The sequence below is a fragment of the Pavona decussata genome, unplaced genomic scaffold (genome assembly GCF_977016875.1).
Source record: "Pavona decussata unplaced genomic scaffold, jaPavDecu1.1 SCAFFOLD_53, whole genome shotgun sequence".
NCBI lineage: Eukaryota > Metazoa > Cnidaria > Anthozoa > Scleractinia > Agariciidae > Pavona > Pavona decussata.
In genome coordinates this window covers 3,050,402-3,068,538 of record NW_028145475.1, presented here as the reverse complement: position 1 = coordinate 3,068,538, position 18,137 = coordinate 3,050,402, and the positions used below count along the sequence as shown (strand labels likewise).

Sequence of the window (18,137 nt, the reverse complement as noted above, 5' to 3'; positions counted from 1 at the left end):
GCAGTGCTGAATAACCTATGCTGGACTGAAGAAGATTGTCTATGCTCTGCTGTTCGTCGAGTTCCAGTTGGCGAGATCCCTGTACCTAAGAGTTGTGACGAGCTCTGTCTTGCTAGCGAGCGATGGTACAATAGATGGTACAAGCGCGATTCTGGGTGGTTTCTGGTGTTGTGCCACATCCTGAGGCATAATTCGCCTCTTCTAGTATCGAGACGAGTGATGTTGCAGAAGGAGAGAGCATCACTATAGCACGTTTCTGGGAAAAGAATACACAAAGCTCTTTTCTGGACCATCTCAATCTTGTCACTGAGATAGACTGGGATCTTCTTGCTCAAGTAACGCAGCAGTACTCCCTGATGATATGGTTGTGCGCACGTGTAAGGTACTGGCCATACCGCGGAGCTTGGTTGTGTGACCATCACATTTCAAATCGTTTATTTCTACTGATATTACTCATAGAACAGTGCGAAAATGCACGTGCAGCCGCTACCGCAACTCTAGGCATTAACCCATTTCGCGCAAAGAGCGGGAAAACAGGGGCGCACGGCTTATTGGGAACAACGCGTAACAGTCGCACAGGTTAGACTTAATAGAGACGCTTGGGTTCAGCTGAAAGATTTTAGGATAGAATACTTTTTCCTTTTATAAAAGGGCAGCATTTTTTGAAACACTCCATAGTTGTTGTCACAAACGTGTCTTAGCCGGCCATGTTGTCCTTAGTGTTCCGGACTGAGATTACTGACTACATTTACGTGTTATATCTTTCGTGCCTTGAAAACAATGCTTATACCAAGAAACTCAAGTCAAAAGTAGGATATTCACTTTATACCACGAAAAAGCCTCAACTATTCATGTTATCCGTTTGCGCTTTCTGATTTGGTAGTATCTCCACGTTGTTCATGGTACTTGCAAAGGATACACGGTACGTTTAACTCTTTGGCTGTGCTGGGAATACATTTGACGCGTAGTCGAAGCATTTCTGACTCTTCGTGGGGAATCTTCGAAAAAATTCAATGTCATCTGTAACGGGGCGCAAGAGCTTAAAGAGAATAAAAGAGATTAGGAAGAAGATGTTGAAATGTTTATGAAAAAAAAGAAGGAGTGGCAGCAGTCGCACTAATCGCTGAGCGACGAAATTCTGAAACTGCTGCAGGATGCCAAGGAGGAGAGGAGAAAAAAAAGAAGAGAGACAATTTCAGGCGATGCAAAAAAATGTATGAGGATAGAATGAAAGTCCTGGGCATTTTGAAGAAGTAACGTTTTCGAATTTCGAAAGAATATAACGACGAATTTGGTAGATTTTGACGACTCGGAAACAGACGAAGGTGAGAACGATTACCGCCAGCACTGTGTACAGTTATCTGAACAGGAGTACTCAACGAGAAAATGTTTAAAATTGATTTGTTATTAGCCCTAACGATTATTTGAGAGTCCTCGAGTGTTCTCTCTCTCGTGGGAAAGTTCTATCCGCTCTTCAGAGCCAGCTAGCCGTAGACTTAAATGCACTAGGCAGCCAGGATCTGCGCCATAGAGCCTTACTGCAAGCCATGAATTTTTACTTTCCCCCTTTTCCCCAGCAAATTGGTGGGTTATCATGTTTTTGCCAGCCAGGAAAATAATAAGAAGCCTTTTTTTCCCAGGACTACCTTAAAAAGATGCACATAACTTGAAATTTTTGAGCCTTTGTTGCGTTTTCAGTCCGTTTACCAGGAAGATTTAAAAACGTTTAAATTAAAAAAAAAAATTAAAGTTTTTTTTTATGGAATCTATCAAATGTAGTTAATGGTGCATGTCTCCATTTTCCGGATGAGGTAGGGTTGCTGTTTCATCAGGTACTGGAAGTCCTTCCATGTCATCGTTTGAGTCTTTTGGGATTTTAAAGGGGCTGCCAGGATCTTGTTCAATCACACTCATTAGATTATTTTTGTCCGGAATGTGGCTATTAAAAATAAACGCTGGTGTTTCACCCGGTCCTCATTTCTCTTTTTAAATTCCCTTTGACTGAGACGGCCGCATCGTAACTGGTTACTTCCGTATCGGTTTATCTGGCTTCTGGTGGCTGTTTACCACAGGAAGGATTCGTGGCACCTGTTGTTTTTCCATAAGGCGTTACTGCAAAAGTAGGCTGACTTGTTATGTTACCGATATGGGAAAAAATACTGATCTTTTTAATTCATCTTCTCTGAACTTGTTGCTCTCTTTATCACCATTGTTGTTTTCCTCGCAATAGTGTTCCTCCATCCACTCTTGCACCGTTTTCAGCTGAACAAATCGTTTGGTGATTCTTCTTTTTGCGATTCCGTTGTTGCGAATTTCGGAGATCTGACCGTTTCTTTACCTCTTTAGAGTGGGCCTTTTCATTGCTCTTTGGATCACTCAATAAAATAAGTCCCTTATATCCTATTCGCCACCCTTTTTTTACAATTTGAGAAAAATTATTATAGCCTTGTTAGAAACTGCTATTCCAAGATAAGAAAAACGTTTCTCTTTCCATCTCTACTTTTGCCAATGAAGAAAAACTTTTCCACAGCTCGTCCTTACTGATTCTGCTTTTTTCCCCGCCAGTTTCCGATAAACAGCTTTTAAGCCACTCACTGTTTAACAAAGGACGCAAATGTTAATTTTAAACTATGACAACGAATAGTAAACCGTTCGCTTAGCAGTAGTCAGGTAGCCATGTTTTTTTTTTTTGTCAGTTTATAGGCAGAAATATTGTAATGACATTACGATACGTTCTTGAAAGCGAATAAATAATACTCTTTTTTGTTTTACATATACCGTTTTACTCTGGAAACGGCGTGGTTCGCAGTCATACGCCACTTATGGCAGTGGAATGTTTTCATTATTTTAATTGTGATATATTGAAAACAAAAAATACATTATGTAATTATTACCATGTACCCAAGACTTGACATCTGCACACATCAACATAAAGTGTTCCATCATAATGACTAGAGATCTAAAAATACGATGTGGATAAAAACACTTTTCACGTATGTAAGCGAGATATTCACCTTAATAGTTGGTACAGTAAGGTGATGTCAAATCACTTACTATTAACGCGAATGCAGAGTCCACCCTCATGGTACACGTTGATATTCCAGGACATATTTGTGGTAGTTATAATTATTAATCCAGGTGGAGTTTAAGCTTATTTTATCAGTACTTTATTTTAATCATTCTCATCATTAAAACGTGCCACACACATAGCAGAAAGAGCGTGAATATTGTGGCCGGAATTCGTTTTTCTTCTGCCAAATATGAAGTTTTATTCAATGCCGGTTTCTTTTCGCTGAATTATAATTTTGCACCAATGATTTGATTGGGCTGTAATGAGTATCCTGCCTGAAGGATGATTAAGACCAACCGGATGGTCTTACATAGCCTCCTTCCAATATGCAAGTGTAAATATTTTTCGTTGTTGTTGTTACAAATATGAAAGAATTCATAGACGATTTTTCTTTCATTGGAAACCATAAATTAATTTTTTTCTCCTTCGGACATTCATCGCGACTTTACCGCCTTTTGAGGAGAAGTTAGAATGTAGATTCATTTGTTAAATGTCAGTCCTCTCTTTATCCTTCCATTGAGTCGCTTTGACAATGAACCATCGAAAACAAAAAATATCAGGTCGAACATTTTTGTTAATGGGTTTGAGTCCTGCTTTCTTAAGCAAGGGGTGAACTAAAGCATTCTTCCAGTCCTCTGCAAAGACGCTAATAGTAATTATAAAAATAATAATAATAATAATAATAATAATAATAATAATAATAACAACCTTGATTTACCCTCGGCAGTGTTTATAGCACAAGTGCTAGTGGGGCCGAGCATTAAACTTCACAAAGAAATAATTTAAATTGAACATAATATGGTTTACAAATCCAACTGGCAGGAGGCCGACCAACTGGCTATTTACAAGTGCAGCCGAAGAGTTGAACTCGGGGTTACCGAGAAACAACTCCATCTAGCGGTCAGAGCGAAACTTGAACCTGGGACCTCCGGATTTCAAGTCCGGCGCCCAACCCTAACCACTCGATGCCTCCTTCCCTTATCTTGGGCCATAGCAAACTTTTGAGGGAGGTGTGCTCTGCTACTTCCGGGATCTCGATACATATTTATAATTGATCAGGTGTATTGTGATTTTGACTCGTTCAGTTACAAGCTAAACTCGAACGTTTCACCGAAGCATGAACTAAATCGCACTGCATGTTGGAATAAAGAGATTAGTTCTATCAGCAGATGTAAGCACCATTACATTTTGTATGATTAAACTCAATGAAACCTACTTTCCATTAAGGCATGTCACGGGCAAAAAATCAAACAAACAACCAAAAATTAAGAACTTGCGAAAAAATCATGATTCTTGAGAGTGAGGAAACAGGTAGTCTGCTTGGCCGACAAAAGCTCGTTTCATTCTTCTGATCCCCACTAAAGTCGTTTCAGAAATGTAGCTGCCTCTTTGGTATTAGAGAGCATTGACAAAGAACGTCAAACACAGAAAGTCAGAAAGTATAAGATTTATTGATTTAAAGGAAATGAGGGATAGAAACATAACAATTGTTCGTAACCAGTCTGACACTGTCTTTCAGTAAGTTCTGTATAACGTTTATTTTTAAAAAAAAGAAGACTTTCCCAAAATTGTTTGACCTTCGTCTGTTAAAACAAGAAGAAAAAGCCGCTCGCTTCCAGCTGGATGGTTAGGTCGAAACATCTTTTATGATATATTTTTTTTTTTTGTAAACGTTGAACATAACGTCTTGAAATTCTCTGTTAGATCATTGTAAGAAAGATTTTAGTTAGTTTACTTTAATTTCAACATCGTCATCCATTTACTGTCAATCGGTTAACTGTTATCTTGGGCCAAAAATGTCCCTGTGTCGATAAACTATTTGAGTACATAATAATATTACAAAGGACATACATAGTACGTATGAGTATTTTGTTCTAACAAAACGCATTTTGGTAGCTCAGGGTCAGTCGTTCGAAAGCCGGTTAACGCAAACCAAGGATCGTTAACCAAGGTCTTTTTTCTCTTGTTGAAAAGCAATTCCGCCAAAAGCAAAAATGTTGGACAAAAACAATTTACAGGAACTAGCAAAGTTGAGCTGCAAACCGAATTCAAAATTCAGAAAACTGATAATGATCCTAGGTTCTTTATCCTGCTTTGAACAAACGAACCCAGCGTTAGTCACGGTTCACTTGCATACCGCAGTCATCTACAATACTAATTATCATTAGTCATGGAATCTATATCATGGCCTGTCAAGGATGACCCAGTAAAAGGAACGAAGTTTTGTAACGGGAGAAGCCCCTTTGGTAGAACATTAACTATAGCCGAAAGAGAAACTCTTTAGCCGGTAAACAAAAAACAACCAACATCTTTTATGCTAAAGAATAATTGAGATGCGAGGGGCCGAAAGTATCACATTAATCCAACAATGTTAACACAGTTTAAGAGTCAGATGTAATAGTGACGTGCGGCACTCTGACGTCTGGGAACACAAGGAAGAAACGGTGTTCCTTGATAAGGCGAGTCCGTACGAATCCAAGATGGCGGACCGAAGGGCGTGGTCTGCTCTTGCGCTTGGGACTGGAAAATGAAGGGACTGCGTCTTCTGTCTTGAGCATCGTGTTGATAATCAGAAATGTTTTGGAGTTCATAGTCTTGTCTTGTGTTTACTATAAAAACAAATGAAACTAGTTATGTGTATAAATAGTCAAATGGATTACAAGCAGTACCTGGCTACGCTCAGGAAAGAAGCTATATATTAGTTTTAACAACCTTGCTTAACTACGGAAGGCCACTCCGCTCACGCTCGGACGTGTTACTTTATGTAAAACGATTTGAAACAGTCTCATTACTCTAGCAAGTTCTACACCCTTCTCCATGCCTGTAAAGTTCACTTCGAACAAAAAAAGAAAACCGGGGGAGGGTGCGACTTAGAATGGGAAACCCAACCTCAGATCTAGCACCTAAAATGGTTGAAACTCCCCCCCCCCCCCCCCCCCCGCCTTTAACGCAAAACGTTAAAATCTGTTGCGCAAACATACACCATTTGAGGTCAAATGGTCTACTAAATCTATGAGATATTTAGCCGGTTCAAACACCATACCCTTGCGGACCACACATCCCTACCGACGTAGTCGTGGGTTTGTCCTCTCTAGTGTACCGGTTTTTATTACATGAAGACTTAATTTGGTTTGTTATAGGTCAAAGAACTAACTAATTAAGGGAAGAAATCTTAATAGATTTGATAATTTGTAAAACTGCACCTGAATAATCTTTACCAGCTTTCACTGGTAATCAAACCCATAACATGACTGCTGACATTAATGATATTTTCTTAATCACAGATGATAGTTGACACAAATAATATGAATAGACTATCCAAATATTTGAACAATCAGATGATTGGTGTATATAAGAAGGATGAAGGTACCTTCATCCTCTCTTGGTGTATATCATGAGATTTGTAAGTAAACAAGCTACGGTTGAACTCAGCCGCTTTTTCAGGGTTCAGGGAGCCACTTTTATTCCAGGTTTTTTTCCACAGACTGCCCCCTCAGAAAGCACACAAGTTTAATAAAAGTGCAAACGGTCGTTTTGAAAAACTTCATCACAAAGGATAGCACTGTTCAAATGGTTTCATTTGAATGTCCGCGGCTTCATTCGCAGACTTAAAAGATCATTACAACCACAAGTTTGTCCATGGCTACAGGAAAATATACCCTGGCTCCAGAGGGCTGTTGTCTAAAAACTCAAAATAAGGAAATAACCGCAGCGGCGGTTATAAAGAGGAGAGACGCGGCTTGGCCGCGGTTCTCTCCCGCGCGGAAAAAATAACCTCCAGCACCAAGAGTAAGGGAAATACCACTCAGGAGCCCTTATATATTTGAATCGTTATTATCGTTTAGGATTTCCTTGATACATTTAGGTGAATTGAGAACCACATTACCGACTGAACATTTTGTTTCTTGGGGAAAAAAGATAAAGACACGCTTTTGAAAGGCTAACAGAGAATTTTATATTACGCAACCAGAAAAAGTCTGGCCAAGGATGCTTGGACCACCGAGGATTTTTGGGTTGGGCTGAAATTCGACAGACAATGCACAGGACTAGGAGCTATGTCCCCCTTTCCGTTGCGACATATCTCAATTTAGTAAAAAGTATACGCTTGAATTTTTTTGAGCGACAACTCTTGTAAGCTATCCTTTTTTCCTAAGTAACAACCCCTTGATGAGAAAATCTATGTTTGATCAATTCCAAGTCAAACACTGTATTTAGAATCCCTCATAAGCGAGAGTCAACCTCAGTTTGGTCGCTTACAAAACATTCAACTGTGACCGATAATAATGATGTGGGAAATCTCCTTGCTACTTCTTTTTATCTTTTGAAACACGAATTATTTGTGCAACTTTACTTTCTTACGCGTCACCGTGAAAATGTCTGCAAAGGGGATAATTCAATTATGTCCTTCAAGGTTGATAATTGCTTTATACCCTTAGATGTCATACCTTGAAATCTCGTGAATCCCGCACCAAACATCTGATGGCCAAATCTTTCGTCATTTCGTACTTTGTCTTCAACCTGTAGTAGTCTGTCGATAGAAAATCTATTAAGATCGATGTTTCCCTTGCTTTGGACTTCTTGAGATGTATATAAGTCTGGACTGGAAGTCACATCAAGGTCATTGGCAAAGTTCGTTTTGTCCGCGTCTTGGAGCGCCCGCTGAATGTCGCGTCCTTCTTTGCCATGAAATGACTCAACTTTTCCTTTTGCTCGAGGCTGTCGCTTTCTTCGCCGCCTAAAATAACCGTCCTCTCTTATGTATTCTTCCAATAAATCCACTAAAACTGTCCAGTAATTGTCCTTACCCCAGGGGCGCGAAGGATCCTTGAGTACTTTCACGAAGCACTTGTTAAACGAGAGGTTGTGTCGCACAGAGTTTTTCCAACCCTGGTAAGCCCCTCGGAAGAACTCATAATTATCCACAAGGTATTTGTTGATCTCAGTGAGCGTGAGCTTCTTTCGTGGAGAGCTGAGAATCGCTGTGGATATTAGCGCAATGTACGAATGTGGCGGCTTCAGTTGAGCTGTCGCGGACCGGCGGCTGGTCTTTCTGGTCTTCAACGATCGTTCAGTCATCTCTTCAATCCCTTGTTTAGCTAAAGGATTACAACTAAATACCTCTTAATGGAGCGCTTAGCCTTACAGCAATGCGTGCTCTCGCAGTTGAAGTGTAAACTAAGAGGATCAAGCAGCTTGTTTATAGTGTTGTTACAATACACAAATGACGCTTTTATGCTCTTGTTATTGCACAAAACACAGGAAACTGTCCGACAGAAAATAACCCGTGCACCACCCACCAAGTTTAATTAAAAACACGCTGAGTTTACACACTCTCTGTGTTTAGAAAATAAACCGTAAGTGTATAATGAAACTCTAAGCCTCTTAATTCGTCCGCTAATGTGTGTCATTACACTAATCCTTTCTGTAAAATTGTTCTAAAGCTGTGGTTTCACTGTGCCTCCAGATAATCATTTTTTTTTTTCTGACCTCTAAGGTGGGCCGTATAGAAAACTGTCTTTAATCAAAAGCTTTAAAAACATTGACAGGTAGAGTTTGATAGGTCTAGCAAATGATTTATCATCTTCACTGAAGGTGTTATAGCGTTGTTGTGTTAATAATTATTAACAATTAGCCTCTTTATCCCCAGCAGTGCGTAATACATGTTTGCTTTCGCTTTTTAGGATGAAGAGATTTCATTGAATTGTAGACAATGCCTAGAGTCAAAGGTAATGAATGCATCTCTTCCGTGTGTACTTACCAAAACAGTTCTAGTAAGGACTCTCAAACAGAATACTGTTCGGTAATACTTCCTGTTTTTGTTAATTAATGCTCAGTTTGTATGCCGTTTTATATATGACAAAATTTATTTATTTCCAGTTTCGAATTGGGGTATCAAGGCAGGAAAATTTAAGTTCAAACGTGGTAAAGGATGTGTTGATTAAGAGAATACCCAAGCAAAGAGTGCGACCATTCAAATGAAAGCTATTGTGCAGTACATTTCCTGTAATTAAGCTGTCGATAGTGGTTCTAACTTTTGAGTCTGTGCTTGAAATCCTTAAGTGTGGCTTTTCAAATTAGTTGAACTTTTATTTGATGGTTTTCGGTTTTTAGTGTTTTGCACAATTAAAATTGCCGTTATTTCGTTCACGGAAGTAAAAGATTTAAAAGAAAGGATAGAGCGATATTAACAATTTTTTTCTGGTGTGAAGGAAAAGTAAGCGTCATTTCCGCTCCTTGTTAATTAAACTCTTTAAAATAAATCGATTATCTTTATCGAGTTATCGAGAACCATATCCCCCACACCTTAACTGGCATTTAGCATTAAACGTTCTCCACAGCCACGCCCTGCAGAAGAAATTGACGATAAACGCCATCCCGGTCGGAAATCCTGCGCAGAATCTGCCTATGCTGCTCACTCTCTTTGTTTATCGATCATTTATATTAGTCTCTTTTGGACAAATCCTTAGAAAAACATTGCTGCGAAACGATCCATGTCTTCCTAACAACGAGAACTACTGAGTACAACGCGCTCGTGGTCGCTTCCTTTTGCTCCAAGAGCGAACCCCGGCATGTCTAGTTGAATGTTACCAATCAAACTTTTAACATCTTCTCAAGTGAAGATCCGGGTAGTTTAATATGTTAATTCTAAAACCAAAGACAACAAGGCGAGCAACACTCGTAGAAATTATTCTGCTCTTTATTTGTTGGGATGGTTTGAATAAAGATTGGATTTTTTACATCCATTTCTTAAACTAAACGCACTTGATTATGTATTTTCTTTTGACCGAGAGGTGGCTAATTCTGGGGGTGGGGGTGGGGAGAGTTAATTTGGTACATTCGTTCTGGGTCTCCTGCCCCCAAACTTATACAATTCGACATTTCTTGGTAGTTTGTAAGTGGCATGTCAGTGTAAGCTCCGGTAAAATGATAAGGGTTAGCTTGCGAAGACTTGGGCCAAATTCCTGAGAAAGCCACCTAAGAAGAAATCTTTTATATACCATTATCATGTTTTGTCAGCCACAGGATATTACGGTATCACAAGATATGAGCGGTTGTATTTTATAGTAGCAAGTTAGACCACAGATTTTTTATTATTGTTATTACCAAGCGGTGAGTCTTTCACACAGCTTGATAGATTTCAATATCTTGTCACAACTACATCCAGAATCAAAATACAGTACGTCGTGCGAACAATCCAAGAACGTAGATTATATTTTATTTGGTATTATATCGTTCTACTGAGCCGGAACACATGGATCGACAGGCTGTGAATGATCTCAGGGTGTGGTCAAATTCCAGAAATTTAGTAAGCCCTCAACTACAACAAAGAAGGATAGTAACTCCAAACTTAAAGTTTTCGGCTGGAACGCAAATAAGTAAACGATCTGGTTAACATGTCATTTTCTTTGAAAATGTTTTCTTATAATACAATATTGTACACAAGGTGTCCGTTTCCAGTGATAGATTACGTTTAAAGGATTACACTAACTTGTATCTTTATCCGAGAAAATTTCCGGGATGTGAACAGCTGCCATCCTCAAGATATACGTTTAGCTACTGCATGCAAGTCATTATGTAGTCAAAGATAAAGAGCTTGGGTTTGTACCTGCTTTTAAAAATCTCGCGTGAGTTTTTGAAAACGGAGATGTGCAGGATTTCCTGATTTTAATTATCTAATCAAAGAGGGTGAAAAAACGATGTTGAATATGTCGTAAATCGCTCAATTTCCTAGTTGTTTAGTTCGATAAACACAATACAGTAATCATATAAACTAGTTACCCGTACTTTTTAAAAATGTACTTGCTCTGATAAGCATAACAGAAGAGTTAACTAAAATGCAATTGATCATTATGTTATTACTGATAGAATGAATCGCCGACCCCTCCATCCAAACATGATTTTTCTTCAGTATAAAACCGAGCCGACAGCTCAACCCCGCACGATATAACGCAGTTTTTATTTCCGAGTACTCCCTTTTCAAAAGTAATTTTTCAACGGCATCATTGAGCTCGAGTGCATCGTTCTAAAACAACGTTAAAACTTTCCTGTACAATTTGATGTGCCTCTTCTCATTTGAAAAACCAATCCTTTGAATGTCCGTACACATTGTTTAAATTCTGCGGTTTGAGCACATTTTTAACTTGCGAAAAAGATTATAATTTCCCCTGCTTTCATTTATGAAGACGTCTTTGTTTAGTTTCTCCCAGTTCCCTAAGGCCAAAATTGATAGTTTGATCGCATCACATTACGGTAGTTTTGTCCCTCCGAAGACAAAGGAAATCATAATTTTCCCATGATACGGATGCTTAAGCGACATTTCTCTCAAGAATCTCTGGATATTCATCGCAATTAAATACAAATTTCTGAGACAATTATGTTCAACAAATGGACCGTTAGGTGTCCCGTGCATACTGCGTACTTTTGATGGGTTCCGTCCGTTTGGTGTCTGCCGTGAGCCGTTTGACTGTGTTGTATACAATAATCAAAACAGTTACAACAATGACACGGTTGTGAGCTTGGCTCATTTGAACCTTAGCAAACCACAAAGGAAATTCAAAGTTACAAGTTAAACCTTTTGACGTATTAACATGCTATGATATCCGCAGACTCTAAGGAAGTGGCTTACACCGCTCAACCCTTTTTCCTTATTCAATAATCCAATTCTTTCCTCTCGAAATTGTTTTGTCAGATGTGCGAATTAAGGAAACGTTAAAGTAAAGATTTTTTGTCCGTGAGCATCCCAGTTGTTTGACCCACTGTCAGGAGCGTGGACCATATAACTTTTCGCGGACGGAGTTCAGAAACTGTGACCCCGTTTGCACATTTTTAAAGGGGCATTGTCATGGCGATTTTGCTGTATTTTGGTCAAAACTGCCCAAACATTTCACGAAAAACGTTTTTGCTAACATGAAATTGCTTTTAGAACACCGGGGGAAAACTCTTAAGGGATTTCTACAAGAAAGAACTAGCTATACTTGGTTTTTAGCGACTTCTCTAAAATACGCAAGAAGAACTTGCCAATTTTTTCAAGTTGTAATCCATTTCCATCCTAGCCATCCGCAGCCAAACATAACTGCTAGTACTTATAAGATAAACGATAGACCGAGTAGATTCATCGTGTCTTTAAATTTTGACAACAAATGAACAAAACCAAGATCTCAAGTGACAGGTATATTTCGGTATAAACTATACCATCATCAGACTAAAAGCGCCGTTCGCCATCACTTAACAAAGGATTAAAATCCAGCGGGGAACTCTGCCTGTTCTCTTGAGCATGCCTTGTGTTGCTATTTAAGCTCCTAATTTTGTATGCATTTTATCATCACGTTCTGGCTTTTGGAATAACTAGTACTACTTTCGGTGCACCAGTAGGGTTATTGTTAACAAAACTGAACTATAATTTTAACGATTCCATCGATTGAAGTATGTTTTTTGGCCACTCAAAGCCGGGAACACTAAAATAGGTGACACTGCCCCTTTAACTGCTTTAAGGGCGTTCATTTTCCGTACTATGGCAAAAGTTACTGCTAAATGTTTAGTGGCGAAAAAAAAAAAACATTTTCTAACGATCGGCTTGGTGAATTGCGGCCACGCTGGCGAAGACATTGTAGCAAGATTGCAAAGTTTCCTTTCAAACATTGAAAGTTTTCATTTGGGAGGCACAAGAAATGACGTAATATTACCTTAATGCAAGGAATTAACGTGTTGTCACTCTCTCTCATTTTTTTCCTTGCTTCGTTTTTTTTTTATGTGTTTTATTGTTCTTTCCTTCACCTAACCTTTGAGAAGGTTGGGAGTCTTATGGAAAACTTTATCTTCTTTATTCGAAGCCTTGGCTTTTTTTCTTGGTGAACAAGTTATTTGTAAGAAAACAGCATCGTCTTTCAACTTCAAGAAGTTTAGAAATGCTTCTAAATCCTGACAAACTTCGTTCTTTTCTTTTCAAGTTCGCGTTTTTGGCCCTGACCGTCCCAAACTTTGAAGTAACCGATCAAACAAGACGCCTGGAGGCGTTCACGCGGGAAGTCCTGGTTCGATGCAAGCTTTACCCACAGTCACAATCTGTTTATCCGTACAAAGTAAATTATCAAAGGCATTCATTGGTGAGCTTGTGGATAGCGTCAATTTAAAACTCAGATGAGAACGTGTTTAAACCTTGTGCCCTGATTTGAAATATTTGGTGAAAACATTGGAGAAAATGCACGGGAATATAAGCTTAAGCTTAATACGACAAAAGCGCGGCCCTATATTTATTCCCATTCTACTGACGCCTCGCAGATTTTTTAAATCTATCCTCCCTTCGCGATAGAGCTAGTCTAGTTTTAGTCAGAAAGAAAGGGTGATATTGCGTTGAGCTACTCGAAATCCGCATACCGGGAAGTTTATGATAACGTATGACCGAGCCACACAGATACAGACCTGACACACGGTTTGTATTGAATCGGCATGGCTTTATACTGTCAAACTATTCAGGGCCCATGGCGCAATGATATTTACTGACAGCCAAATGACTTCGCACGGTCAAAGACAACATGCGAACGAACTCAAAATACCCACAGACGCTTTTCCATCGTATCTTCTCCTTGACCCTCCTTCCATTTCGCCTTAAATCTCTGCCAACTTGAACTATAATCTCGTTCTATTCGAGCCTTTCAACATGGCTCTTTTCTCACCAAAACAAAAACGTAAGAAGTCTAACTTGGTACCTCCCCCCTACTTCCAGGGGATCAACACTCGTGTTGTGTGCACTGCATGCATAAATGTAACTGAGTGTTGTTCAGTTTTACAGATAAGAGTAGAAAGTTTTGTCTTAGTATAGCTAGCTAATCAGGGTTTAATCCTTGCAATTATCACTTCTATCCAAGGGGTAAAACTAAAAGTTTGGAAAACAGGAAATTAATGAGCTGATAATTGCATCAACGTTTAGGTTGCTCTAAAGGTGTCGAAAATCAATTCACGCCGGAAAAACCAATTTCAGCTCTTCCCTGCCGAAAGCGAAACTCTCACAACCAACTCCCGTAAAAGCGTACCTCGTAAGAAATGAACGAAGCTAGTCCGCCTCAGCAAAGATCCCGTTGGAACCTAAGCCGGGCCTTCAACTCAGTAAACTGCTTTCAACACGGTTTTTACGCTCTCATCAAGTCTGAAATAGCAGGGTACGCAACAAAAATGAAAGGTGTGCAACTTAGTATTGTTAGAACAGTTATCAGTTGCGATCGTCATCGAATGCAGTAATCAAATCAAGTATGCGCCTCCTGCCATAGCGAGAGTTTCGTTATCACTATAAACTGTAACTTTCGGCTGCACTGAAACTCGGCCAAGTCGCAGGACAGTAATTCATATACGCAACTTTTCCAAGTCTTGACCACGGGCGCTGTTTCTTTGGTTGTAGGTTGTGGACACTGGATTTTGAACAGCCGTTGGTCTTACCTATTTTAACTATAAATTCCGTGGATGAAAACCAAGTTCTTCAGATGTTTGCTAATTTCCCAGTGTGCGGGAATGCGATAAATGTTGGTTCATCCTTGTGTTCTCAAGAACTATATCTCCCCGATAACTCTATTGCAAATTTGAAATATTGCATAAGTTTCCTAATGGTGTCTTGTGTTTTCCAAATCAGTCAATTGCGAACATGAACGTTTCGACAGTGCGGGACACTGAAGACCCGCTACCCTCGGGACAAGCTCTTTCTTTAGGTTTCAACAGGCCATTTCCAAGTAGCCGTAAACCTCATTATGAAAGGGAGGCTAAGTGCAAAGTTTTTATAATGAAAATTAGTTTTCATTCATATGCAAACAAAACTAATTTTTATAAGAAAATTTTTGCACTTAGCCTCGCTTTCATACAAACAAATCAAATTAGAGCGGTATCACCCGACCCTTCCGTTTAAGGTTTTGCCGAATTCTCTTGGCAATGTCATTTTAAAGACGCTTTGTTCTAAAAAGGCTGTGTGAACATCAATTAAACAGATTGTAAGTTAATGTTTTGAACAACTTCTTTGTGAAATTTTGTTTATCGAAGCCAAGAAAGTATTACTCAACATCATCTTGATGAGGAGAAACCTCATTTGCACTTACTTTCAACAAGAGAGGATCCTCTCTTACTGACTTTCAACACACAATTTACATATGCCACTACAAAACTAGTTTCGTCGGAAGACCTCGTCAGTACTTGGTGCCATGTTCGTTTTGAATTTCAAAACGAACATGGCGACCAACTTACTGACGAGGTACCAGAGAGGCTAAAAGTGTCAGTCATGGGGGAAGGATACTCCTCGGAATTTTTGGCCGGTAGAAGTCAACCTCGTTCCCAGGGCTTTTCCCTTCCCACGAGAACGGAAAAGCCCTGGGAACGAGGCTGGGTTAGAATGTGCAGCTCGGTTCTCCAAGCCCTGACTCTATTTCAGACCGTTATATGTAATTTTCTGATTACCTTTTCAGACCTGGCCCCAGGTCTGAAAACAACTTTATCCAGTGAATAAGTAGCTTTATTATATGGCTGGCTCCGCGAGCGGGCAAGATGAGTCAAATCCTGGGCTGTGATTGGCTGCCCGAGCGGGCAAGATGGAGCTATCTTGCCCGCTCGGGATTACCCGTTGCCCGTCCGCTTTGCATCGAAATAATAATAATAATAAAGTCTCTATTTCTTCACAAGATAAGAAATACATATCTTATGTCACAATTGAGTATTTGAGTAAAAAGTACCTACATCTAAGTGATTTACAATTAAAATACGCTCACATAGCCAAATTGTATTTAAAAATTAGGCGATTAACGTAAGTGTTCTTGAATCTATCTGTATTAACTTTCGGATACTGACTTGTTTGATTCCTTAAATTATAAGTCGAAAGTTTAATCCCAACAACATTTACCTAAAGGAAAGGAAAGAGAATGGAATCGTCCTGGTGTAGTGAAAATTTTGTTTCAGCTACAATGAATGTGAGTTGAATCGTTGAGCTGCTCTGTGTGTACTATTTTAGATAGTTGATTTTGTAAAACTTATTGTCTCAAGTCGAGTGCCAAATTGATAAGTTCTCTGGGTTTGCAATGACTGTATATAAGTCATAGCGTAGTTATTAAAGCCATTATAAAGTTAGAGCCCTAAGATAATTTAGGATTCCTTGTTTCCCACGACTTCAAAAATTGGACTGAAAATATATGTTGAAGCGGCCGGCTATGAAGAGTTTCTTTCCGAGTGGAGCAGTTTTGTTCTGTTGTTGTAGTTTTAACTTGAAGGTAAAGCCATGTAAGAAATCCTTTATTGACCAAGCTTGTTCGGTCAAGATGGCTAGATATTGGCCTCGTTCTCTTTTTTGCGTTTTTATGGACCTTGACTTCGTCTCGGTCCATAAAAACGCAAAAAAAAAGAACTTGGCCAATATCCAGCCATCTTGCCCTCACGCTTGGTCAATAACGCATATATTCCAATAGATAAAAATTATTGGTTGGAAATAAATTTATCCGCTGGATAGAGTTTTGTCCACTGGATGGAGTTATCCGCTCTTTGAACAACCGGGGCCGGGACTCTAAAATCATACCCATTTCAGACTGGTTTCTTGAATTCATATCCGTTTCTGTAAAATCCATATCCATTTTCAGACTTTCAAACCAAAACGTCTCAAAGACGATACCCTTTGGCGCCGCACATACCCATTAAGCTCATGTAGGGGAGTATACACCCCAGGAGGAATCACAAAACAACTGTGTCCTTATTTCGAAAGAGTTCTGGCAGTATGATAAAAAAAGTTTTCCAGTCGGAACTCAGCAAATAAATCTAGACCAGGGACGTTTCTACCCGTGACGACTTTGAACCTGAATAACGTTTTTAATGTTTGCACAAACGCCATGAACAATTTGATGCGGTTCGTTAGAGTTTATTGAGTTCGATGTTACTGTGGCAAACAGTTGTTGACAGGTCATTTTTAAATTCCATTTTAACATAAAGAAACATTACTTTCTTAAGTACCTTTTTACGTTTCCAGCTAATAGTACTCATTTTGTTTTGTTTGTTAGTGGTTTTGATTTCTTTTCGTTTAATTTTGGCGCTTTCATGAAATTCAAGATGGCCGCCATTTGGCATCATGGCGAATTTCCACGTCATATTTATACTCCAAGTGTCATTGTCATCGCTTTAATAGTCGTGGACTTATTGGGGGGGGGGGGGGGGGAAGGGGCAATCACCGGGTCCCAGAAGACCCCAAAAAACCTGGTGTAAGGCCTTTTTTCGTTTACAAAAAGTTCTACTGGTTATTAACTTTCTTCAAATAAAATACGCTGAATATTGTGTGCAAGAAAAAATTCAAGGTAGGTTGACGATGCAAAAGTTTGAGATAAAAGCAAACGTTTCTGCAGGTTTTGTCTCCGATTGGCGCGATTTGACCCCGTATTTTCACTTCCGGTGTGCTGCACGCTCCACTTTTGATAGAAAGTTATTCTTCATTCAGCTGACGCATGCTTTCTGACTATTCCCGTGGTATAAGTAGACTACGCGCATGCGCGGCCAAAAAAAACCCTCCAGCCCCCTTAATTAAACTTTATTCTGCAGTATCTTGGGCACAAATACCGACAACTATCCAACTCGGGAGGTAACCAGCTTCGGTTTCAGATGTATTACTGTATGTACTAAAATCAGTGCGCAGTCGCGGAAAGACATCAACCACACAGTGTCAGCATTTCAACTTGGCTAGAGCAATTAGTCCAGCATTATTTCAAATTATTTGCAAATTATTTTTTTTTCCAGTGAATGGTACCCAGTGGGGCGGGAGGTGTACACCCTTATTAACGATTAATGCACTATAGGTATGGTCGCCCTTACGAGCAGGGTTTAGGGTGGAACTGATTTGACCATTTTAACCCACAAAACAGGATATATTTAAGGTGCTTGGTCTGAAGTAGAGTTAAAAATCAAATGGATCTGCTCTGGGACTTAAGCGGGATGGGATGAGGGTGTTAAGCTCTGGATATTACCCCTAGCCTCCTGACGAGCTCGTTTCGTTGACAGTTCACGGCCGTGATCGCGCAACAGTACACTGATGACGCAGACGCTTATGCACGCTCATTTTGGAGTC

The 18,137-nt window shown here is 39.5% G+C and overlaps 1 protein-coding gene across 1 annotated transcript; it reads right to left on the bottom strand.

Moving 5' to 3' along the window:
• Positions 1 to 4,603: 4,603 nt before the first annotated feature.
• On the bottom strand, positions 4,604 to 8,271 carry LOC146480505 (uncharacterized). The gene is made up of 2 exons (XM_085109329.1): positions 7,516 to 8,271; positions 4,604 to 5,679 (listed from the first exon to the last, which is right to left on the bottom strand). Exons 1-2 carry the CDS (start codon positions 8,144 to 8,146, stop codon positions 5,459 to 5,461), a joined length of 852 nt encoding a protein of 283 aa, XP_084965455.1. The 5' UTR covers positions 8,147 to 8,271; the 3' UTR covers positions 4,604 to 5,458.
• Between the last annotated feature and the right edge of the window lie 9,866 nt (positions 8,272 to 18,137).

Coding starts and splice junctions, on each gene's coding strand:
- LOC146480505 (XM_085109329.1), bottom strand. CDS start 8,146: ATGACTGAACGATCGTTGAAGACCAGAAAGACCAGCCGCCGGTCCGCG. Junction 5,680..7,515: donor GGGATTCACGAGATTTCAAG/GTATGACATCTA, acceptor TTGTTTTTATAG/TAAACACAAGACAAGACTAT.